Source organism: Juglans microcarpa x Juglans regia, chromosome 5S, assembly GCF_004785595.1.
Source record: "Juglans microcarpa x Juglans regia isolate MS1-56 chromosome 5S, Jm3101_v1.0, whole genome shotgun sequence".
In the NCBI taxonomy this organism is placed as follows: Eukaryota; Viridiplantae; Streptophyta; class Magnoliopsida; order Fagales; family Juglandaceae; genus Juglans; species Juglans microcarpa x Juglans regia.
The window spans coordinates 6,806,499-6,830,269 of NC_054603.1; the positions used below are offsets into that span (position 1 = coordinate 6,806,499).

Below are 23,771 nucleotides of genomic sequence, written 5' to 3' on the forward strand. Positions count from 1 at the left end.
TTGGATTAAGCCGTATTGAAAGGTAGATTAGCATTATACTACCAGCATGCTACAACCATCTTTGCTCTTACAATCATCTCATTTGAACACATAGAACTCTTAATTAAAGGTTGGGCTTCAGGTGTTGTTCTTGGAGCAAAAAATCTACTCAATTTCCCCACTGACTTTCCAGTTCCAGATTTTTCCGACTTCCCCTTACCTTTTGAAAGCTGAGACTGTCCCTCCATACTATTACTATCATCAATATCATCAGATGTTAAATCTATATCACTTCCAATCTCTGAACTTATTTTTCTTTTCTTTTCTTTACTTTTTTTCATTTCATCAAGCAACTCTTTCATTTGCCATTTGACATCTTCGGATACCTTTTTACATGCTTCTACATTGCTTGGAATCCCAGCTAGATGATACTTCAACCGAGTGATCCCGTCACATCTAATTACTTTATTACAATATAAACATTCAGTATTATTTATTACTCCTGACACTGCACGTGCATGGGCCCATGCTAGATCTTCTGATCTTACAGGAGCAAGGATTGGAGTTGAAGTCATACAACCGGTTGATTGACAACTAGACATTTTTAACTATTAAAGTATAAAAAATTAACACTTATAAGTTATAAGTAAGCAAAAGTTATAGATAGTATACAATGTAGAAAGTAGTAACTATTTAAAACTAAGCTTCACAAATGAATAATTTAAAACGAATCAAAATTCAACATGTTGTACAAAAATCCCTAACCAAGATTTCAAAAAATTCATAAACTAAGCTTCACAATAAGTGGCCAATGAATTAAAGCAGTAACTATTTACAAAAATTAGATTGTATGATACTAAATTAGACTATTTATAACTTCATATTTACCCAATTCGTTCTATCAAAAAAATTAAAAAGCCTATCAAAATACTAAAACAGCAATGGCTCAACTGATAATCCATTGATTTTCCAGATCAATTTGATTTTCTATAATTTTATCAGTTGTAAACTGACAAAAACATAGCCAAATAAACACAACCCAACATATTCACAGACAAAACAATAGATCAGTTTCACTGGAATCACAACCAAATTACCAATAAATTGCTTTCAAAGAATCACAAACAATAGATTAGTTTCATATAATCACAGATTCACAACCAATAGATCAGTAAAAAAAAAAAACTTACTCTTCCTTGATATTGAGAGAGGGACAGAGAGATGCGAGTCAGCCATAGGGAAAAAATTCAAGATTCCAAGAGACCAACTTCGATTTCGAAACCCTGTATAATCTTCAGAGAAAATAAAACATCAGATTCAAAACAAGAGAGAGAGAGAGAGAGAGAGAGAGAGATAAGAGGCGACGGGAGAAGAGAGATGTTCAAAAGAGGGAGTTGAGAGGAGCTGACGGAGACGCTGCGGCTGGGCACAACGGCGACGTGCGACGAGACGATGGCTACGTGTGGCGAGACGGACGGCGCTGTGCAACGAATGGGTGAAGGTCTGGGCGAGGGAGACGATGTTGCTGCTGCTGAGCTGGGGAAGAAAGGAAAACTGAAATGAAAAAAAAAACCCTCAGTTATGAAATAATGAAAGTCTGAAATAGCCCTTGCATATTTACATAAATTACGAAAATGCCATCACTCCAAACCGGCTGCTGAACTACTGAAGAACCTGTACCGGCCGAAATACCAAATACCGGCCAATACATATGTGTACCGGCCGGTACAACCGATATCTTGGGCGGTACAAAACAGAGAACTTACTTGTATCAACTACTGTTCTGGTACGACATGTACCTGTCGGTACGGTACGATACCAAAAACACTGATTGCAGCTCTTTCTAACCTTCACTTTATACACAGTTATACCTAGGTAACTTGCTATATGGATTGAAGAATAAGGCTTCGTTTGGTTCCCAAATTTAGCTGAGCTCAGTTGAGTTCAGTCTAATTTTAAGCTGAATCTAACATCCAAACGTCCAATTCTCAAATTACTAAAATTATTCCAACTCAAAACCTTCTTACACGTGGGATCTACAACCTTTTTCAATTTAAAACATTTTTATACATGGGACCCACAACCTTTTTCAATTTTCCATAAAATGTATTAAACTCATCGTAACATCCAAACGTATTTTAAACTCAGTTTAGATAGGCTCCACATAACTCTCTCCACTACTCAACTCATTACTATTCATAAAGAACTCAACTCAAAGTACAAACGGTACATAAATCCTTCCACCTATGAGCTGTCACAGATAAGGAATCTTCAGTTCTTCAGACAATCAGTCATATGATGGCAATTGATCCCCAGATGAAGATCTTCCTATAAACTCCCGAGAGTTGCTCTCAAACTTTTGTAATCTTTATCATATGTAATATGTGTTGATAACTCTTGTATATATGTTTTAATTTACTTATACAGTATACATATATACATCAATGGAAACAACTGTTTTGGTTATGAAACCAAAATAGACTTTCCAAACTTTAAAATGGTATCATAGCCTTTAGAGACTAACCCACAATGGCTGATCATAGCCTTTGAAATGGTTCTTCACCATTCAGCTGTATTTTCTTTACCGAACCTTGCTCAGCTGTACCCATCAAACTCGATGGTACAGAATATCTGGCATGAGCTGTTCACTTTTTTACCTATCCTTCAGAGTCATGAACTCATGGGGATTATGGATTGTTCCCAACCATCAACACCTTCCTGAGGTTGTTTTCTTTGCTATCGGCATACAAACAAAATCTGTGTAGAGAGTTCACGTGCCCTAAATCAGAATCAAACACACCCCACCTAGCATGAAAGTGACCTAAAAAAACATTGGTGTCCCCCACATGCAACGTTGGATTCACAACTCAAACAAATGCCCTATATATAAGATCAGAGCTTTTCTTCAATTTCAAATGAAAAAGACACCCTTCTCAACTCGAAACATAGTGTTAATTATAAGTAACAACTAAACCAACTCAATTCACAACTTGCACCAGCCCTCGAATAATCGTCTGAAACTTGAAATCTTTCTTTATCCGTCCAATATAAAAAACATGAAAATTACTTTTAAATACTTGCCATCTGGGGAAACATTGGAAATCAGCATCAACGTGTACCTACTTGGGAAACAACTTGGCATGTGTTTCATGCCAAACAAATTCCAGGTTTCTGTATGTCTCTGTCTTTCTCCATGAGCCTTAGGTGGCTTGAATGAAGAAACTGGTTTGGGAAAGACCAAAAAAAAAGAGGATTCGTGGGGTAGGAGGAGAGAAGTATAGAATAAAAGAATATTTCTCTCGCCCAGCAAATCTGAATTGATCCACCAAGTGGGGAAGAAACTTTGGCAGGAAAAACTGACCAAGATCTGGAAAATTTTGTCAATGAAGTTCTCAAGTAGTCCATAGTAAATAAAATCTTCCAAAGCACAAAAACAATGATAATAGTAATAATAATAATAATAATGTCGAAAATTTGAAATTCCCAACGGCTCCTCGGCTAGCCTATATATGTACTTCTTCTGCCTCCAACTTTGTCCAAGACGGTTCAAAAACTCACATCCATATCCTACTTTCCCTCACTTTCTCGTTGATTTTCTCACTTTCTAAATCAAGCTCAACGAGTTCTTACTCGTCCAACTCATGTTTCCTAGTCATCTTCTTTAATCTGTCGGAATTCCCTCAAAGCTCTAACGTTTTCTTAGTTTTCCCACAAGTATCAGCCAACCAATCCCAAGAAAATGTTTCTTGAACCTCTCCTTTGCTTCCGGTGTATTCAGAGTCCAATCTAAATTTCGGTATCGAGTTTAGTTTTGCATACACGGACATCATGATCTCTTCGGTGAAGTTGACAGCCTCATCCTTCACGGCGTTAGATTTGACAACCCGAAAGCTTCCTTTTTCGAAGCCTCGGTTTCCTTCCCAACCCACCACTCAGAATGCGAAACAGAGCCTTAACCGCTCTTTCTCTTCCCAGAAACCCATTTACATTTCTTCCATCGAGAATTTCGCATTGCCAACGGTGACCCAAAAGCGCGGAACAGAGTGCAATGCCTACGAAGACGACCGGTCTCGGCCACTTGAGATTAACATCGAGTTTCCGGACGAGCTGACCCGATTTGAGGCGGCTCAGAGGCTCAAGATTAGAATATATTTCGCCACCTGGTGGGCTCTTAATGTGGTTTTCAATATATACAACAAGAAGGTTCTGAATGCTTTTTCATACCCGTGGCTCATTTCCACGCTTTCGCTCGCAACTGGGTCGCTCATGATGCTGATTTCGTGGGCCACGAGGATTGCCGAAGTTCCCAATACAGATTTGGAGTTCTGGAAGAGACTTTTTCCGGTAAGAAAGCTAGTAACTCTTCAATCAGTTAAATATATCCCGGTTTTCTCTGTTTGTGTGAATATAGGGCGAAAGAAAAAACATAAACGAAATGAAATCGTGAATATCAAGTAGAACATGGCAAATTAAGAACTTTCGCTTGTCGGATTAGTGTAACAAACATGACAACATTTTTTCTGTTCTTCTATGATTTTTCTTAGTTTTCTTGGCAACAAACAGAGCATTTTGTGGTTTTGGGACTCTGATTTTATATTTCCGGAATGGTGTAGGTTGCGGTGGCACACACCGTTGGGCATGTTGCAGCGACTGTGAGCATGTGGAAAGTTGCAGTTTCGTTCACCCACATCATCAAGAGTGGCGAGCCTGCTTTCAGCGTCTTGGTTTCAAGGTTTTTGCTTGGTGAGATGTTTCCGGTGCCGGTTTATCTGTCACTCTTGCCAATTATCGGAGGATGCACCCTTGCCGCAGTGACCGAGCTCAATTTCAACATGACTGGTAAGAAAGCCTACTCAATTACAGATAGGAATTTAATGTCTGTCGATGTATTGCAATGTTTTTAAACTAATGTGGTCTTCCTGATGTTGGTGTTTTGGGATTGAATATGTCTCGCAATATGTGCAGGGTTTATGGGCGCCATGATATCAAATTTAGCCTTTGTGTTTCGCAACATATTCTCCAAGAAAGGGATGAAGGGGAAGTCTATTAGTGGGATGAACTACTATGCTTGTCTGTCTATGTTGTCTCTTTTGATTCTTACACCTTTTGCCATTGCCGTGGAGGGCCCCAAGATGTGGGCGGTTGGCTGGGAAAAAGCCATCTCTCAGAGTGGACCACATTTCATATGGTAATCTCATTTGTATAAGACATCGAATTTTAGCCATTTGTATAATATCAGTGTTCTGATTTTCTATTTGCTCTAAAATCCGAGTACAATTACTTGAACGACAGTCAGTCAATTTCCTTTTGCTTCAGTTTTTCGTTTGATTACAATATATTTGTAAGTATTTTTTCTTTTAGGTCAACTTGCTGGTTTAACCTGAGAGATGTGTGTGGCTTGGAATTTTTGCAGGTGGGTGGCAGCGCAGAGTGTCTTCTATCACTTGTATAACCAAGTTTCATACATGTCTCTCGATCAGATTTCTCCATTGACTTTTAGCATAGGAAACACAATGAAGCGGATATCTGTTATAGTCTCATCTATCATAATCTTTCACACACCAGTCCAACCCATCAATGCTATTGGAGCTGCCATTGCAATTCTTGGCACCTTCCTCTACTCACAGGTAACAACATCTCATCTCCTTGTAGATTTAGGTTTGATAGTTCAGGTTTCTTTCAGATTTCTCTTGGGACCAAGATGCATAATGATTTCTATGGACAAAGTTGCTTTTTGTTTTTAATCTTCATGTGCAACTTGCTTGTATGGCGACAAAAACACTACAGGATAGCCTTTCCATCTCCCATAGGGCCATTAAACAATTGGGTAAGAAGTAGGCATATCATCTTATTAATCGTCTGCTTATGCTGACAACCTTTCATCCTATTTTTGAGCAGGCCAAGCAGTGAGATGTTTAAGGATTTCCTTGTAATATAGTGAGAGGAGAGGATTGAGCATCGGCTGAAGCTGTGCACACGATGTCGATAACGGTTGATTAAGAGTCATTGACATTATAACTGACAAAGTTTCCTCTTCAAGATCATATAAATGACAAATCAGAACATATTACAACGAGGCTGGCTGTAGAAGATAGTTTTCCTTTTCCTCTGTCACAAGTTGAGATAATTATTGTAGCAGACAAGATCAATGGATGAGAGCTTTATGTTTTCAAGAAACGGTATTGATAACTATGGCTTTGTTTATTATCAATTTATCTTTTCATGGGGTTGAGAATATAAGATTATGAGGAAAAGATGCAACATGTTAAATTTCTCAGGCGATGTGGTTCTGGTGCCTCTGGACAATGTTGGGGTTTTTGTCTTTAGCTGTTTTCAGCTGAGGACTAACCAAGTTCTCTTTTCTTCTTACAACCCTATCAAAATTGTTTCCATGAGATGAAGTGAACCACACAGCATGGACCATTTAGTTTTCATCCTTCCTTTGATCCTTATCCACAAGTATCTATTCTAAGCTATTTCACATCTCCACCAAGGAGATCCAGCCTTATATGTGTGTGCACCATTATCCCATGAGATCTGACATGCCTGAAGACCAATAGCAATCTTTGGTTCCTTCCCATGCAGTGCAATCCATTCTGTAACAGCCGTTGAGTTATCTGTCTCACTTGTATAACCTTTCTTGCATTTGCCAAATGGGTTAAGCCCAGGATTATTCATCTCTGCAATTGCAGCTGGCATGTACATCAAGTCACCCACTAACGGTGCACCAGAGGCAGCCAGCTGTGCTCGAATCTGCAACATGACTTCAGTTATTTTCATAGTAGTAGATCTAGTCTTCTCTCACATATATGACAAAAGTATCTGAAAACTCTATGATCCTTTGACTCCTCTCCTTTATATAGTATCTAATACCATAACAAAGCTATATGTGGATAATAAACTGCCATAAAGTCTGGCTCCATATTGACTTTCTAATAGCTTCATTATTTGAACCAAAGAACAATAAAACTGGTAAGAACAAAGTTTAGAACAGCAGGCCTACCAACAAGAAGTAATTTTATCAAGCAAACGTCATCAGATATTCTGAGTCAAATCACTGAAATTTCAAAATCCATCAGACTAGATATCCTCAGAATCTAAAGCCCTATTCCCCATGAAATCTTCTGCTTTAGAGGGAAATTTCAACTTTTTCTTCAGAATCAAACGGCAATTGCTTCATAGGCAACACTAGAAGAAGCACATCTTTGGGAGTGCAGGAAAGTTGCAGAAGCAATCATTATCTGTTGTCTCCACAGGAATGAGGCTAAAAATGGAAAAAAAAGGAAGAAAAAGAAAACATAGGACAGGTGAGAACCTGATGAGTCCGACCAGTCAGAAGGTTGATTTTACACTCATATGCAACATCTTTGGAGGGCCAGCCGCAATCTTCGATACAATATTTATTTTCAATGACAGCATTCGGCCACGGAACCTCCTTGCATTCCAAGACCTCAAGTTGACAAAAGTTCCATCCTTCAATGAAATCTGAATGCCACAAAAGCTTTGCGGTCAATCCACACCGTAAACCCATAAAAAACAGAGATTACTTACTTAACCGTATAAATTGCAGAAATAGATTTAAGAATGGACTTGCCAAAAAATTAGAGTAAGAGAAGAAAATGCATAAAAAACTGGAGTTGTGAAGAAAGTATCCTCACAAATTTAGCGATCATGTTACAGGGGGCAAGAGTCAAGCATGCATGAAGGAGTCAAATGCTTCGTTTTATTCTTTAATTGGCACAATCAGACCATCTTGGAACTCACCAAGATGTAAATCATCTGGCTTATGGTCCAACCAGTTGATTGATAATCTATAGATCCCTTTTGGGGAGAAATTCATTTTTCCCTAACGCGAACTAGCCAAAAAGTTTAGACCCCATGCCTTTGCATGCCTCTTGGATGCTCCAGCATCAAAGTCTTAATTGAGCAGTACATACCTCTCCTGTCCATGTCTGTCGTCCTCAAGATAAAAAAAAAAAAAATGCAACTCATCAAAGGTTTAATTCAATTTGCCATAATCACTGTGAGGCTTGACCAAGATGGCTACCTTCTGAAATGAGTCTTGGCGCCATGCTTGTTGGACGCATGTAGTGCGTAATAATCCCAATTGGCACAGGAGCAGCAACAAGAGCAAGATAAAGTTTCTTCACCTTTTTCTCCTGTTGACAGGAAGAATCATATGGTTAAGAATAAATTACCTATTAATTAAAAATATGGTGAATCGAAAATACATATACATTCAGTATTGTAAATTTGCTCAGTGTGGAGGGTCCCTCACAGAGTGGAGCACACCATGTGAGGGGCCCTTGCAGCTCCAGGGGAATTGGAGTCTTCGGTAAGTAGGACAAGCTGAGTCCAGAGCATGCACCTAGAAAGGATATTAAATAACTTACTCTGATTTTTCCATGAAAAACTGAACAGTAATCCTTTGTCCTTGCTAACAAAACACTGCAAGAAAATTACTTGCCATTACTCATTATCAACCAACGATAATAGTTCTATATGATAATAAATACTACAAGCTACGGTACCAGCCTTCTGTGCAATTATCAATCTGGTGGGTGGTCAACAAAGGGGTTGTTAAACCAAGGGCACGGGTAGCAAAGGTTGCACAAGTTTCTTCAATATTGTTCGTAGTTCCGCCCACCTAATCAAAACTGACATAGAATCAACAAGCCATAGGCAATCAATTAACTAATCACAAACATTCCGAAATTTCATATGAAAGATATCGAGCAACTCAAATATCATAAAGAATGTCAATCTTCTTTAGAGTGAAATAATAATGTCAATTAATCATTGTTTTGGACTTTCTTTACTTGGGAGAGAGAGGCCAAAACACAAGTACAGAAACAATAACGTAACCATGCAGCTCTAGGATTTACAATCATGTAAATATTGACATAGAAGATCCATTCATTTGAGGCACAAGCTATGAGATGTCTCGTAAACACAATGGAGAGATTCATGGATTGGTTACATACTGATGTACCCGAAGGTTTGTCCAAAACCACGTAGGATTCAGCCACAGCTATGATCCTTGAGTTCCAGTCAATTTCATAGCACCTGATTAGGATTCAAATTTCAACAGGTATCATGCTAGTACATAGAGAATTGTTACAATTTTATGTTGTATAGAATAACCATTTGTTTTGGCTTAGTATGAATAGTAGTACATGTTATTGATTAGTTTACAATTTTCATAAAGCTTGGTTTTGGGATTTTTATAACCCTTAAGCTTTCTATTTGCAAAAGGTATCGCTGCCAAAAGTGAGGGTAATAAATAAAATTTGGAGATACCGTCTCTCTTCTTTTAAAGAAAAAAAAAATCATGCTAGTACATATGATAGTAATCTCAGAAAAATCTATGCTTTACCTTGGAAAGCGTCTTGGGTGCACATACACCCGTAAGTATGATCCGGCTTCAAGGAACTGATCTACATGAGTTACCCTAAAAGTCTTTTGTGCCGCTTGTATTGTTTTCCCTTTGATGGAAGCTCTCTTTCTTAGTACTGATGGTGCTGTAACAACTTCAAATATCCTAAGTTGCTCTGGGGTGGCACTTGGAGGAGGCTTTGGACATACAAGGGCATAATATACAGCTCCAAAACGAATGAGATCTGCAACGAACCTTCAAATAATAAAATTCATCATATATTTTCAATTCATCCTGATTAGTAACACAAAATGACGTCTCATACAACATAATGTCGACTCTGGAGTGATGAAAAGACTTACAGAGGAGGAAGATCCAGAGTTTTACAGATATATTCCAGAACAGGCCCTTCTTCTGAAACAACCAAGTGTTCAACTCTGGGCGGGCCCTTGTGTGTGGTACACGGAAGCAAGCGATGATATTCGGGGCCGCTTAAACAAAAGCATACGTCTTATTGTCAGCAATCCAATGGACGGGAAATATAAAGGAACTAAAAAACACAACCTATGAAATTCACTCCGATCCGAAATAAAAGTAAGAGCAAGAAGGTTCGTCAAAAGCAAATAAAATCACCGAACATGTGGGGTATGGCGAGAGAGAAATAATGTTCAAAACTTCATTTCTCAAGCCTTTTCTAAGTTTTCTCATCAACAAATAAAATAAAAACAAAACTTACGATATTTTAGCTAAAATTCTATCGTCAACTAAGAAACAAGCCAAAATTACAGACACCTAACAAAGTATAAGCAGTAAGTATGGGAAACTAATATTAATGCAGTTTATGAAATAGAAACAGTTGAAAGTTGAAAGTTGAAACTTCATATTCCGGAGCTTTCCTCTGTTTTATCAGCAACCAATCAAAGTGAAAGCAAAAAATTCATTGCAAGTTTGCAACCCACAAAATGTAAGTTGTAACCTAAAATTACATGAACACATAATTTAACAATAAAATCATGCTCTACGTACCATACAACAGGAGTTATGGCGGTAACGTCTGGACTCGAGGATTCACATGCAAACGTTCTGCCATTGCTTTGTGGAGACCCAGAAGTCGAAGACCAAGCAACCAAGTGATTGTCGTTGTAGTGCTTACAGAGCGGAGCGTTGGTGGTTGCTAACGTGCGCACGAAAGCCACTGGCGAACTGAAACTCTGCCAGCCATTGGCTAAGACTGAAGCAAAACTCGCGGAACCCATCTTGATTGGGGTCCCCCTTGCACTGGGTTCGATGTGATGACAAGATATTTTGACCATCGATGCCAGATTTTGGGTTATGGATCGGGTTTATGTTTGGGGATGGGCTTTTGATACGATCGGCCACGATGACTGGGCCTTGTAAAAGATCCAGGACAGGCATTGAAAATTTTTTAGCCCTTTTCGTGATTCGAGCTCTTTCATTAATAACATGAGAAATAACGTCACACTTGTAATATTAAATTAAATAGAAAAATAATTTATATAAATTTTAAATAGATAAATCTCATATAAATCATTATAAAAAAATAGATTTTATCTAAAAAAAAGCGTAAAAAAAATTATTTTTTATTAGTAAAATCTACTTTTTTTACAAAAGATTGAGATTAAATTTATCTATTAATATGGATGGTATACAACATTCTCTAAACGCCATATCGGTTACACACACTTAAAAGAAAGTTCAATGAAACGTTTAGATAATGAGATAAGATTAAAATTTTGTTAATAATTATGAAATAATTTGTGAAATACAATGGTTTGAAGTTAATTTTTTATTAAATTTTGAAAAATTAAAAAATAATTAAAATATCATAAATTAAAAAATAATATTATCTTCTTAAAGAATTTCTCATCTTATATAAATCCAAACAAGCCAATAATGACGGAGTAAGACAAAATGACACATTGGGTAGGAAAAGTAGTTGATTGTAGAAATGAATGTGGTGGGTGTCTAATAAGTGGCACAATCAGTGACATCTGTGGCGCATTGATTGCTTCTTCCAAAAAGACAAAATACACATCATATGAGAGCCGATCACGTCACACATTTTTGTGGTAACATAAAGGCCTTATTTGTAACTTGCAGCCGGTTCTCTTAGGCCATCTATAGGATAAGTCTAGAGATTAAAAATTGATATGATTATTACCCTCTTATTATTTATTTTATATTTTTTTAAAATTTTTTATTTTATTTAATAATTAAAGAAGTGACTATCAATAAAATTATATATTTTTTTAATTTTTTCTTAATGATTAAGGATATTAAAAAAAACTTAAAAAATGATAAAAAAAAATAAAAAACTTGAAATGAACTATAAATAATAAATAGATAGTAATAGAATAGTAACCTTATCACTACCCTTTAAAAAAACAAATCATCTTAATTTATATGCCGTAGATGATTAATTGGTATGCATGTAATATGGAGTATGAAACTTATTCACATATCTGAATGAAGATTTTTCACATTTTTTTTTTATCTTAAACATTTTCTATAATTTGGAAAAGATATAAATTCAACACAGATTTCAAATATTAAATATCGATAGATTCATATGTTATGTCTGTCCCTCTTCAAATTATAAAAAAATGTTGTAAAAAAAATTGTATTGAATTATCATTAGCATCTATATAACCCTCTTTTATTAATTATTCCATTTTTTCTATAATTGGGAGGGCAATGCTTGGTGAAGTTTGCATTCCCATGGAAGAGTTTGGTAGGTAGTGTGCACAAATAGGTGTGTCCCTATAATAGATAGATCCATTAAACTCTTTATAATTATAACGGTCTACTAATCAAACTCATCTTGCATCTATATTCACGTATGTAGTAGTGTTCTATTTGAAAAATTCTTGATATCTTATAAAAATGAATTTATAAATTGATATGATTTTACGTAAGATTGTAAAAAAAAAAATTAGAATAAAATATATCTAATGTCTCACGTCAATCGTTAATTTATAAATACATTTTTAGAAGATATTTTTTTAACTGTTCATGGAAAATATTGCCAAGCTGCTCTAATGGTATTTGCAGTAGGAGCAGGAAGGAAGTGGAGATGAATAAATAATCTCACATTATTGTAGATAAGGTCTTTGACATATTTATAAGAAATTGACAATCTTTTCTTATAGAATCTGTTTTATGAGATGAATTAGGCTCATGAATTCCTTCATGGTATCAGAGTCTATTACAGGACGAATGTGGGTCACACTACTTATCCCTTGACAAGAACCAGAAAAAATACTGACCTGTACTTGAGAGAAGGTGTTGAGAAATAATTTTATATTATCTGTAGATAAAATTTTGAACATATTTATAAAAAATAAACAATTACTTTTTGAACTGATTTCATTATATAAGTTAGATCAAAAGAACACAAAAGAATATGGAGGAGACGCAGAAAATAGTCTTGATGACGTAGGAGCCAGCCCGCTATTTTGTTTATGGGGGCCTAGGTGAGAATCTTGGCCCAAAAGACAAAAGAGTCAACCGAACACAAAATGCTATGCTATATCATCTAATTGGCAAAAAATTGGTAGTACAAGCAAACCGGGGCGATAAGAACACCAGGCAGAGAAGAGAAAGTAAGGGAGGAAGCAAAAGAGGGAGAAAAATGGAGTGGTTTGCTTCAATACCAAAGGTGGAACTACACGCTCACCTCAATGGATCCATTAGAGACTCCACACTGCTGTAATCTCTCTCTGTATCTGTCTATTCTTCGTGGCTAAAATGTTTAAGCTTTTGCTCTAGTTGCGGAGCTTAGTGCAATATGTCTCCATATACTGAGGTTTTCTTTTGCTACAGTGAACTTGCTAAAGATCTGGGTGAAAAGGGTGTCATAGTTTTCTCAGATGTGGAGCATGTAATCTTGAAAAGTATGCCCATTGCCCTTTATTCTAATTGTTTGGCGAGAAAACTTAGGAAAGAACAGAACTTGAACTTTTCTCTATTTTTTTTTTTTTTTTTTTTTGGTATCCCTTGAAATGGAAAGCGTCAACTCAACTGTGCCAAGCACCGCCCAGTTGGCTTAGTTGAGTTGGGTTTCATTTCTAAGATACCAAAAAGTGTAAGATTATTATTTTTCTCTTTGCCTCCTTTGTTTTAGTTGCTTGACTTTTCAGTTGTCTCACTTGAAAGAGTTACCTTATATCATTATATTCTTGACACTGAAACTCTATATTCTTCAATTCAGATGACCGTTCTTTAACCGAGGTGTTCAAATTGTTTGACCTGATCCACATTATTACTACCGATCACGCAACCGTTAAAAGAATTACCAAAGAAGTATGACAACTTCCCTATGCATTCAAGACCTTCATTTCAATGCTTTTACATTGATATGTTTTTTTTTTTTTCCTTCGTTATTATCAGGTTATTGAAGATTTTGCCTCTGAAAATGTTGTATACCTGGAATTAAGAACGACTCCAAAGGTAATTAGATATATAAAAAAAACTCGCAAAATCTTGTGATATATTCCTGTAAATATGACAAGTACATACGATTAATTAAGAAAATCATGGATTTTGTTTTACACAGAGAAATGATTCGAAAGGAATGACTAAACGCTCTTACATGGAAGCAGTAATGGAAGGTGTAAGGGCTGTTAGTACAGTTGATGTGGTTTTTCCACATAACAATGTGGATGCTGGAAGTCATATAATATCTGTACCTGTAAATGATATGTGTAATGGAACAGCAAGAAAAAAGATATATGTTCGGCTCCTTTTGAGTATTGACCGTCGGGAGTCCACTGCAGCTGCAATGGAAACTGTATGTCTAGATATATTGTCTGACAATCTTGTTAAGCTACGTTGTGACAGGCGGGTTTTTAACTGTATTTTTCACCTATTATAGGTTAAGCTTGCTCTGGAAATGAGAGATTTAGGAGTAGTTGGTATTGACCTTTCTGGAAATCCTGTTGTGGGTGAATGGTACATACTCACACGTCATTTAGGCAGAGTTTTCTCTAGTAGATTAGCATTGTGTTTTATTGGTTACAAAAATGTCATCATCCAGTTCACTTTGTATCTGAGACAGGATCACATTTTTGCCGGCATTAAAGTTTGCTAGAGAACATGGTCTTGATATAACTCTTCACTGTGGAGAGGTATGTTTTCTTTCTGATGCTACATCTGTTACTTTTGTAGATACCCGACTAGCTTATTTTCCTGACTTAGTGCATATAGGTACCTAATCCAAAAGAGATACAAGCAATGCTAGACTTTATTCCCCAGAGGGTTGGCCATGCCTGTTACTTTGGAGAGGATGATTGGAAGAAGTTGAAATCCTATAATATCCCGGTTAGTTGTCTGTGAAAGTTATTCTTATCTTGATGATGACCTTCACTGCCCTGGGATGGTAGGGAATATCTTCTTGTGACTTCTGTGGGATGGATGCCACGGGAGAAGAGGCAAAAGCCTGATTAGTTTGATTATTTTGCCAGTGTAATTTGAAAACACTTTGCAGGTATTAATCGTATGAGATTAAATCAATGAGAGGTGAAACTTAAAAGAGTTCTAGTTGATGACAAGTCCGGATGTCCTTGGTTCATCATTATTTTTTCGGCAAAAAGGATTTTAAACTGATTATATCTTAAAAAATTGTTTTTTTTTTTAAATATATGTGAATAAAACTCACTCATATGAGATTGAGCCAGTGGTCTCGCCCTCCATCTCCCTATGGATAGAGGGGATGCCATTTGATTCAAAGATCATTGTCAAATTTGATGGTCTTCAATCATTGGGCTGGCTAACTTATTTAGTCTATGTGTCTGTTCAATTTTTTCAGGTTGAAATTTGTCTGACTTCCAACATCACGACTGCATCAGTTTCCTCACTAGATGTTCACCATTTTGGTTAGGTCTTCTCTTCTGCTTCTTGTTTAAATTAAAGATTTAAAACCAAAAGGAAAACTAAGCCGACTAAAAATGCACACTTGACTACCTCTTCTGGATAAACCTTATTCTTAAGTAATTAAAGCATCTGTACTACTTTGCTACGATAGACTTGAAATCTCTCTGTTGTAACACTGCATTCAACCATGCAGCTGACCTATACAAGGCAAAACATCCATTAGTCCTCTGCACTGATGATTCTGGGGTGTTCTCCACCAGTCTTTCCAAAGAGTATAATCTTGCTGCTGCTGCATATGGTAGATATTATTAATGTAGTGGTGCTGGTAAAGAGAGTTCGATCGAATAGCTATCATTACTGAACGATTTTGTTTTCATTTATTAACTACCCAGGTCTTGGAAAAAGGGAAATGTTTGAGCTGGCAAGAAATGCAATTGAATTTTTATTTGAAAATGATGAAGTTAAGCAAGATTTGAGAAGCATTTTCGATTTGGCAGCTAAGAAGCTGGATTTGTGATTACATTGCAGTTGGGGGCATATTTACAACCTGATGATGTGGGTAGCGAGGTTTTAGAACTCTTTTATTCAGTTTAAGCTGTAAAGACGATTAATTTGTAGCTGGATTTAGACTAGCTGTTCTTTGAAGGTTTCCTAGCTTGGTCTGTCAAGCAGTTGTTCCTTGTCTCTGGATGATTTCTCAGATATTTAATGGGATCATGAGTAGCTGTATGATTAACATGCAACTTCAGTGACTCAGAAGTGCCATGCATCTATAGGGTCAAGATGCTTAAAAGAATGAATGATCTTAATTTTTTTTTTTTTTTTAACTCATGCTGTGAAATGATCTCAAGGAGTAACGTTTGGTGCTATTCCAGAAAAAACAAATTTCATCAGAAAAAGCAGGAAGTTGGAATGATAAAATTTTCCTAATGCATTATTAGTCAGCATGGCAACCAATGATGCGTCTTTCGAAATGAGCAAACTCGCAGAAGTCAAAAGGGAAGCGTTAAATCTATACTGAGATTTTACACAACGATGACGAAGTTTAATGTTTTTTTTTTTTTTTTTAATATTTTAAGGAGGACGGAGCCTCTAAAACTTTACTAACCCACTTTATTAACGTTCACTTAAGGCGTAGAAAAATCTTCAAATAAACAACCTAATCCACCTTCACAAAAAAATCAACCTCACCCAACAAACAGAAAAAACATAAAAAATAAAAATCTAACACTTCACCATCTACGACTAACATAAGTCATGCCCATTTTGTCTAATCTATACAAACCTCTCAAAGAACGTGGAAGTCGAGAAACATCCGTGAACAAATTATCCTCCCCCAACGCACCACGCCTAGCCAAAGCATCTACTACTTTATTTTTTTCTCTGCATAAGTGTTTAATAGAGAAGTCAAAACCTTCCAACAAGCCCATCAACTGGTCCCAAGAATCCCAAAGATACCACACTGTATAGTCTTTATCCACAAGCCATGAAACCACCACCAAAGAATCACAATCTATATCGATTAAAAAATGACCCAATTATTGACAAATCTTTATTCCCTCTATAACCGCCCGAAGCTCAGCTTCGTTATTGGAACATGTACAAAAATGATGAGAAAAAGCAAAGACAAGATTCCCTACATGATCTCGTAAGATACGCCCTCCTCCACTAGGCCCTGGGTTGCCAAGACTGCTACTGTCTAGATTTAATTTTAACCTCATTGGGCTCAGTTTCAACCAATGGACAGCTTGCACCTTCATAGTTCTTTGTTCCACAACCAAAACCTCCAACAAGTTTTCGTCTCTGCCTTCCATCCTCACTGCACAGCGTCCAAGCCAAAGTCTCCATGCCACAATGCAAGGAATCAAACCCATTAATGTCCCAAGCTGTGACTGCCTAGATGCCATGTTAAACCAAGCCTGGACCCTCTCTCGCCAACTCTGTTGAGCTACAAACGGGATCCTCACCTCTCCTGAAACCTTCTTACAGACGGCCATGGCAAACTCTCTTTTACAAAGCACATGCTCCAAGTCTTCCACATGCCCCGCCATACAACAATTACAACAAGATACTAACGAAATCCCCAACTTACGTGCCTGCTCATCCACACTTAAGCAATTAAAAGCCGCTTTCCACATCCATATAGAGATCTTTTTTTGGCAACAGATTATTCCATATCTACTTTGTCCAAGCAAACCTCAACATTTTAATTCTAATAAAATTCCACGCCGACTTTGTTTTAGAAATTTTCCTTCTTCTCTGGTAACTAGATTAATACGTCCTTCGCATCCCTCAACGCACCAACCTTAGCCACCACATCGCTAGCCTTCTACGCCCCCAATAGCATGTAGTCTCTCAATATCCCACCAATCATTAACAACGAGCTCTTGAAGTCTAATGTTCAGTTCTTCAATCACTTCCACTCCTTCACATAGAGGGTCATGGCCTATAAAATTATCAAACCATAGCAAAACATGACCCTCTCGAACCTTCCATCTTGAATTTTGCAGTAGCTCAGGCAACCCCTCAATAACTCTCTTCCAAAATGCCGAACCTGTATTGCCACCAACCCTTAAAGAGATATTTTAATATATTTTGCCGGAAAAACCTTGCCCATAATGAATTCTGCGTCAATAACTACCACCCAAACTTAAAAAACAAAGATCTTTGCACTTCTACAAGGTCTTGCACCCCAATTCCCGCTTCCTCCACCGGAACACACATCTTCTTCCATGATATCTATTTCCTCTTACTTCTGCCATTTTGCTCTCCCTAGAAAAAATTAGCAAACAACCCATTTAATTTTTTAATCACAGCCTTAGGGTTTTGAAGCACATATAGTAAGTGAATTGGCAAGCTCGAAAGCACATGTATCAACAAACGACTCTTCCAACTTGACAACTTTTTTCCAACTTGTTCAAGCAACAACTCAAAGTGTCTAATCTTCAACCTACCATCTACAATCGGAACACCCAAATATGTAATGGGAATTGACCCTCTGTGAAACCAGTGTCCAACAACATCTCCCTAGTTCTACTATAAGCCAAATTTTTAGAGAAAAAAATAAAAATGGCCGACTTATCATAGTTCACCTGTTGGCCTGTCCAACTCTCATATTCCCTCAAGACCTCCATTAAACACAGAATCAAGCCTTTACTCACATTAGCAAAAACCACCACATCATCAGCATATAACAGATGAGAAACTCTGGGAACATTTACAGGATGAGAAAATGGCAAAATCCTCCCCTCAAAAATTTTCTTATTTATCATCCTTGACGACACTTTTTCCATAATTATAAATAAATACAACGACAACGGATCACCCTGCCGCAGACCCCTTTTAGGCTTAAAAAACCTCTATATGTATCATTTATCATAACAAAAAACCACGATGTCGAGACACAATTGTTCATCAATTTTTACAAAAACAATTAGGAAATCCAGGAGTACGTAAAGCATGATCCAAGAAACACCAATCCATCCTATCGTACCCCTTCCTCATATCAATTTTCAGCATAATATTACCACCCCTAGTCTTCCAATGCAACATCTTCATCATCTCTTGAGTAAGAGAAATATTCTCAAATATATTTCTACCCTTCACAAAAGCTCACTGTTCAGGCGAAATAATATTTTCAAGCAGCAAAGATAGTCTAGATACCAAAAGTTTGGAGAACCTTATAAATAACGTTGCAAAGACTTATCGGCTGGAACTTGTCAAAACATTGGCGGATGATTCACCTTTGGAATAAGAACAATGAACGAGGACGAATAAAATCTGGGAAGATCATTTACCTTTAAAGAACTCTTTCACTGCCTCCATCACGTCAACTTTAACCATATGCCAGCTAGCCAAATAAAAAGCTGACCCAAAACCATTCAGCCCCGGGCTACTGTCCGCCACAATAGAAGAAAGCGCCACAAGCACTTCTTTCTCCAAAGGCTCCGCCCTCAAGCTCCTAACCTCACTATCCAAAACAACATGCTAAAATAAATGATCCAGATTCGGCAACAAACTCATCCCTTCTTAAGAAAGAAACCCCTCAAAATACCGCACAGCCTCGGTTTATCTACTACTGGGTTTCCCTGTATCTCCCATTGTTTATCCTTTAACTTCAATTGAGTCCCAACATCGTCAACATGCATCGCTAAGCTCTACTGATTTTCTTTACGACCAACTTCCTTCCAAACTTTTTTCCTTTCCTTCCTTCCTTAACACTCTCGGCCCATCCTTCCTTAACAATTTTATCTTAGCCCTATCACCAGACCTGCATATCACCGCTGTATGATCTTGTCGAAAACATTTGTTACAATAAAAACCTCTTTTCTCATCAACTACGTCATGCCACAAATGGTTCTTTTGTCCCATCACCATCGGAAAACTAGAAATTGGCTCATCTTGAAGATCAACCTCTTCCATGCACAACCTCGCTCTCGTGGCCCTCATTCTATACAATGTAGCGTAATCCGTGCCCATAAACTTGCCAAACTGAGATGAAAGAATTTGCAAGCAATCCAACCTATACAGATGCAACGACAACCCTAGCCAAAAAACCCATTGTGGTGCAATGGACGGCTCCTTCTTCACGTCAAAATCCACAGACCAATTAAACAACCGAAATTGGCACCCTGCCACCACCCTACCCTCTCTCGCCATGCATGTAGATAATCCTTCTCATTAGCCAGATGAAGCAACACATGGAATTCATCCATAAAGCTAATCATCAGGACCTCAGCGAAACCCTAGATCTTAATTATCTGAAGCACCAACACATCGATTGACGGCCTCAACGACAGAAACTTCAACACTAAAGTGTATTTGAGGTCTTCCGCCACCTTATCCATCTCAAAATTAGAAAACTCTCCATTAATATGTTCTAGTTTCCTCAGAGTTAGTCGAAACTTGGCTACAGGCAAAAGCCTGTGAAGCACTTGAACGAACGTACGTCGATCACCCCAAAATCCATTCACCGTGCAAGTCACCTCCTTCTCAACCCTCTCTTCATCGTTTTCGTCCACCGAGACTCTAACACCACCTTCAGAGAACCTTTGACAGAACCCAAACCAAACCTGCCAGCAATGTTGGCGATCGGAGGGCCTCCCAGCATGGGTATAGGCCAAACCCTAGCACACGCACAAAAAACTCACACAAACCCTAGCAGAGGAAAAAAATCGCCCTGCCACGTCAGCTCCCAAAAATTGCGACCCACTTACATATGTTATGTATACTTTACAACAAAAATAAAAATGTTTTACAGTATGAGATATCACATCAAGATATGTTAGTTTGTCAGTTTAGTTTCGTATGATTTATGTCTAGATCAAGCATCTCTTTTTGCATTAAACACCCATCTCTATTCATTTCATGGTCCCTTGGATTGTCACTACAAAGAGTTAAAGCAATGTCACTCGTTTTCTTTGTCATTTAGAAGAAATTAAATTTTACTACTCATCATCTCCATACACTACACTTTTTTTTATTATTTTTTTAATTTTATTTTTCCTAAAATAATTGAATTCTTCAACTCATCATCCATATACTACGCATTTAATAAGAGAAAAAATAAGAAAATTATGTGTGGTGTGTAGTGTATGGTGTAAGGATGATGAATATAATTTTTTCATTGATTAATATACTATTTATCACGTGGATCAATCATAGAGTACTATGTGATAAGATTTTTTTTATTTAAAAAATAATTTTTTTTTCAAAAAATAATAAAATATATTGTTATAATTAAAATCGCGGATAGCCAGCTTCGGCCGCCCGTGTGGCCAATCTTTACCATTTTTGTTTTGTTTTTTCAAAAAACAAAATCTAAAATCTGATATAAAATTTAGATTTTTAATTATAAAAATAATTTTTTGAAAATATTATTTTATATAAAAAAATAACTTACCTCGCGGCACTGCCACTATGTGATTGATCCACATAGTTTTCTGTTAACAGTGATGGAGGTCATATTTTTAAGAGTAATGTTACACAACCTCTCCAACCTCCACACACCACATTTTTTTAAATTTCTTTTTGAGTTTATTCTTTTTAAATTAATTCAATTCTTCTATTCATTATTCATATATTAAATATTTGATATAAGAAAAAAAATAAAAATTAAAAAAAATGTTGTGTGTGGAAATTGTGTGAATAGTAAGAGATTGTGCAGATTTTTTCTATTTTTAATAAACACTTAATACATAGATTTATTATCAAAAAAATACACAAAGGGCAAGATCAAAATAGATTTAAGAAAAGGGTGTCCATCAAGATTTCTTTATAAATTATTAAATATCAATGAAGTAAGAAAAAATCTAATTGTAAACGATTTTGTATACTAATACGCGCACTCATTCAATATGATTGGTCAGAAAGTAGATTTTATTGAAAACAGTGCTAATTTAAATTTAGAATATAAAAGCAACAATATTAGTACGCAAATTGATACGCAAACTTGTTTGTACATAGCAAAACTCAGTAAGGAATGACGATTACAATGAAGTTAAGGGAAACTATGATAATATCCCATATGTGTGTGTGTTTTTTCTTCTTCTTTTTTTTAACAAATCAATGCGAATTGTGACTAGGAATTTAATTTCAAATTTAACAAAACTCAAATCTTAAGTTAAAAAACAAAAAAAGGGAGAGAACACAAAAGTATGATTATAATTCGTAAAATTAAATCTACACCCTAAAAAAAGAGTAATGCTAGATAGCTTCGTTTAGATAGTGATATGAGATGAAATGCTTTAAAATGAATTGAAAATTGAATAAAATACTGTTATAATATTATTTTTTAATATTATTATTTTTTGAAATTTGAAAAAGTTGAATTGTTTATTATATTTTGTGTGAGAATTTGAAAAAATTATAATGATAAGATGAGATGAGATGAAACCATTTATGCATCCAAATGGAGCCATAATCTTAGAGTATGCAAGTCTCATGTACTCCATTTGAGAAAAAGTGAGTTCACCATTAAAAAAATTATTTTTTACATAGATTCCAAAGTTACTAATTTTGTTTTAAAAAAATATGCGAAACTTACATACCTAAAACTGCAAATATAATTTCTCCTTAAAAAACCATAAATAAAAAGGACCTCTCTTATTTTTCAATGGATTAGAATATAATAAAGGGTTGTCATTGTAGCCGATGCCTGTCGTGATCTCTTTTGTTCTTTTCTATCTTTGATGTTAGTATGAGTGATATTAGTGCCTAATAATCTAAAATTTTACTTTTTGACACACAAGAAGATCTTACTTACAAAATTTCTTTTTTAAAAAAGATATTACTAAATCATGATCTTTTTATATAGTTTTTTTTATTTTTTTATTTAGAGATAATCTTTAAACCAATCCGTCTATCATTTACTAAAAAATAGTCCACCAATAAGTAAAGGCCACGTAGGCGATTCATTGGAACACCAATGTAACTGCATTGTAGGAGATAGCCTCGTAACCCCTTCTAGTTTGCGTCACAAACCCTCTTATGAGTCATCTCCCTTCATTGGCAAACCCTTCATCTTTGTGAGCCAACGAACGGAAGCATCCGCACCTCATCTTTGTGAGCCATGAGCTCATTATCCATAGAAAACTCATCCAATTTTTGGTCTTCAATCTTAGCGCTTCACAACCACAACTTTTCTCAATCAAAAATAAAACTATAAAATACAAGAAATACAAACCTTGACCAACAAATCTAGAATACAAATCACAACACCCAAGTCGAGAGTCAATTTTCCTTTTTCTTTCTTGTATTTACTTTTACACTACAATCCCAACTCCAAAACCGAAAATTCAGTTTTTTAACGTAGACAGTGTCCAATAATAATTGTGTGGAATCTCCTCAGGAGGGAACTTTCATGTGATGATCCTCATTTCTGAAGTAGACGTCTAGATAGATAGAAACCTGATCTCATTTCTTCAATGGAACCTCCTCAGGAGGGAACCGAGAAGAACGAGAGAGCTTATCTATGGATTTCGGCAAAATGTAGAAAAACAAAGAAGCTGGTAAAAGTGGTGCAGATGGGAATTTTTCAACCTAAATTATGAGAATTCTCACTTGTCATGTATCATTTCAGAACTCTAGAGAGATTTTTATTTTTATTTTTATAAAATTATTTGAATTGGTCCATTGTTAACTCTTTCTCCTTTACCATATGAAAACATTTTTCTTCACTAGTTTAACACCATTAGTTTTATTTTTTTTTAAAAAATCATTTTTAGAGAAATTTGGCTAGCAATCCCTATGTTGGCTAGTTTGAGATTTTCTCTTTATATATATATATATATATATATATATATTTTTTTTTTTTTTTTAAAAAAATCATTTTTAGAGAAATTTGGCTAGCAATCCCTATGTTGGCTAGTTTGAGATTTTCTCTTTATATATATATATATATATATATATATATATATTAAAGAATAACAGTCAACTTATGACAAGTTCTCGATCAGTCCCTTTATTACAAATAAATTGGGAAATGAAAATACTCTAATCATAAAGAGATTATTTAAAAATAATC

General features: G+C 36.1%; 3 protein-coding genes across 4 annotated transcripts; 2 read left to right on the top strand and 1 right to left on the bottom strand.

The window, feature by feature from the left end:
• Nucleotides 1-3,807: 3,807 nt before the first annotated feature.
• LOC121267036 (glucose-6-phosphate/phosphate translocator 2, chloroplastic-like) lies at nucleotides 3,808-5,889 on the top strand. The gene is made up of 5 exons (XM_041170918.1): nucleotides 3,808-4,323; nucleotides 4,593-4,818; nucleotides 4,945-5,167; nucleotides 5,393-5,606; nucleotides 5,878-5,889. The coding sequence occupies exons 1-5, from the start codon at nucleotides 3,808-3,810 to the stop codon at nucleotides 5,887-5,889; spliced, it is 1,191 nt and encodes a 396-aa protein (XP_041026852.1).
• A 353-nt stretch (nucleotides 5,890-6,242) lies between these two features.
• Nucleotides 6,243-10,687, bottom strand: LOC121268205 (RNA pseudouridine synthase 6, chloroplastic-like). 2 transcript variants are annotated; one of them, XR_005941130.1, is made up of 10 exons: nucleotides 10,382-10,687; nucleotides 9,718-9,846; nucleotides 9,356-9,610; nucleotides 8,964-9,045; nucleotides 8,511-8,626; nucleotides 8,373-8,427; nucleotides 8,027-8,138; nucleotides 7,295-7,464; nucleotides 6,983-7,182; nucleotides 6,592-6,732 (listed from the first exon to the last, which is right to left on the bottom strand). XR_005941130.1 is itself a non-coding variant. In XM_041172357.1 (9 exons), exons 1-9 carry the CDS (start codon nucleotides 10,666-10,668, stop codon nucleotides 6,448-6,450), a joined length of 1,491 nt encoding a protein of 496 aa, XP_041028291.1. In that variant the 5' UTR covers nucleotides 10,669-10,682; the 3' UTR covers nucleotides 6,243-6,447. The 2 variants fall into 2 exon arrangements, 1 of the variants encoding a protein (XP_041028291.1); XM_041172357.1 differs by lacking the exon at nucleotides 6,983-7,182 and having other exon boundaries at nucleotides 6,243-6,732; nucleotides 10,382-10,682.
• A 2,215-nt stretch (nucleotides 10,688-12,902) lies between these two features.
• Nucleotides 12,903-15,990, top strand: LOC121268206 (N6-mAMP deaminase). The gene is made up of 11 exons (XM_041172358.1): nucleotides 12,903-13,084; nucleotides 13,199-13,269; nucleotides 13,587-13,678; nucleotides 13,766-13,825; nucleotides 13,932-14,165; nucleotides 14,250-14,326; nucleotides 14,433-14,502; nucleotides 14,582-14,695; nucleotides 15,183-15,249; nucleotides 15,441-15,545; nucleotides 15,640-15,990. The coding sequence occupies exons 1-11, from the start codon at nucleotides 13,008-13,010 to the stop codon at nucleotides 15,762-15,764; spliced, it is 1,092 nt and encodes a 363-aa protein (XP_041028292.1). The 5' UTR covers nucleotides 12,903-13,007; the 3' UTR covers nucleotides 15,765-15,990.
• Nucleotides 15,991-23,771: the final 7,781 nt, after the last annotated feature.

Bases quoted from the DNA above. Each gene is read 5' to 3' on its own strand.
- LOC121267036 (XM_041170918.1), top strand. From the start codon at position 3,808: ATGATCTCTTCGGTGAAGTTGACAGCCTCATCCTTCACGGCGTTAGAT. The intron at 4,324-4,592 runs GTAAGAAAGCTA...GGAATGGTGTAG, and splicing joins TCTGGAAGAGACTTTTTCCG to GTTGCGGTGGCACACACCGT. The intron at 5,168-5,392 runs GTAATCTCATTT...GAATTTTTGCAG, and splicing joins AGTGGACCACATTTCATATG to GTGGGTGGCAGCGCAGAGTG.
- LOC121268205 (XM_041172357.1), bottom strand. From the start codon at position 10,668: ATGGTCAAAATATCTTGTCATCACATCGAACCCAGTGCAAGGGGGACC. The intron at 9,847-10,381 runs GTACGTAGAGCA...CTTTTGTTTAAG, and splicing joins GCCATAACTCCTGTTGTATG to CGGCCCCGAATATCATCGCT. The intron at 9,046-9,355 runs GTAAAGCATAGA...AATCCTAATCAG, and splicing joins CACCCAAGACGCTTTCCAAG to GTGCTATGAAATTGACTGGA.
- LOC121268206 (XM_041172358.1), top strand. From the start codon at position 13,008: ATGGAGTGGTTTGCTTCAATACCAAAGGTGGAACTACACGCTCACCTC. The intron at 13,270-13,586 runs GTATGCCCATTG...TCTTCAATTCAG, and splicing joins GGAGCATGTAATCTTGAAAA to ATGACCGTTCTTTAACCGAG. The intron at 14,696-15,182 runs GTTAGTTGTCTG...CAATTTTTTCAG, and splicing joins TGAAATCCTATAATATCCCG to GTTGAAATTTGTCTGACTTC.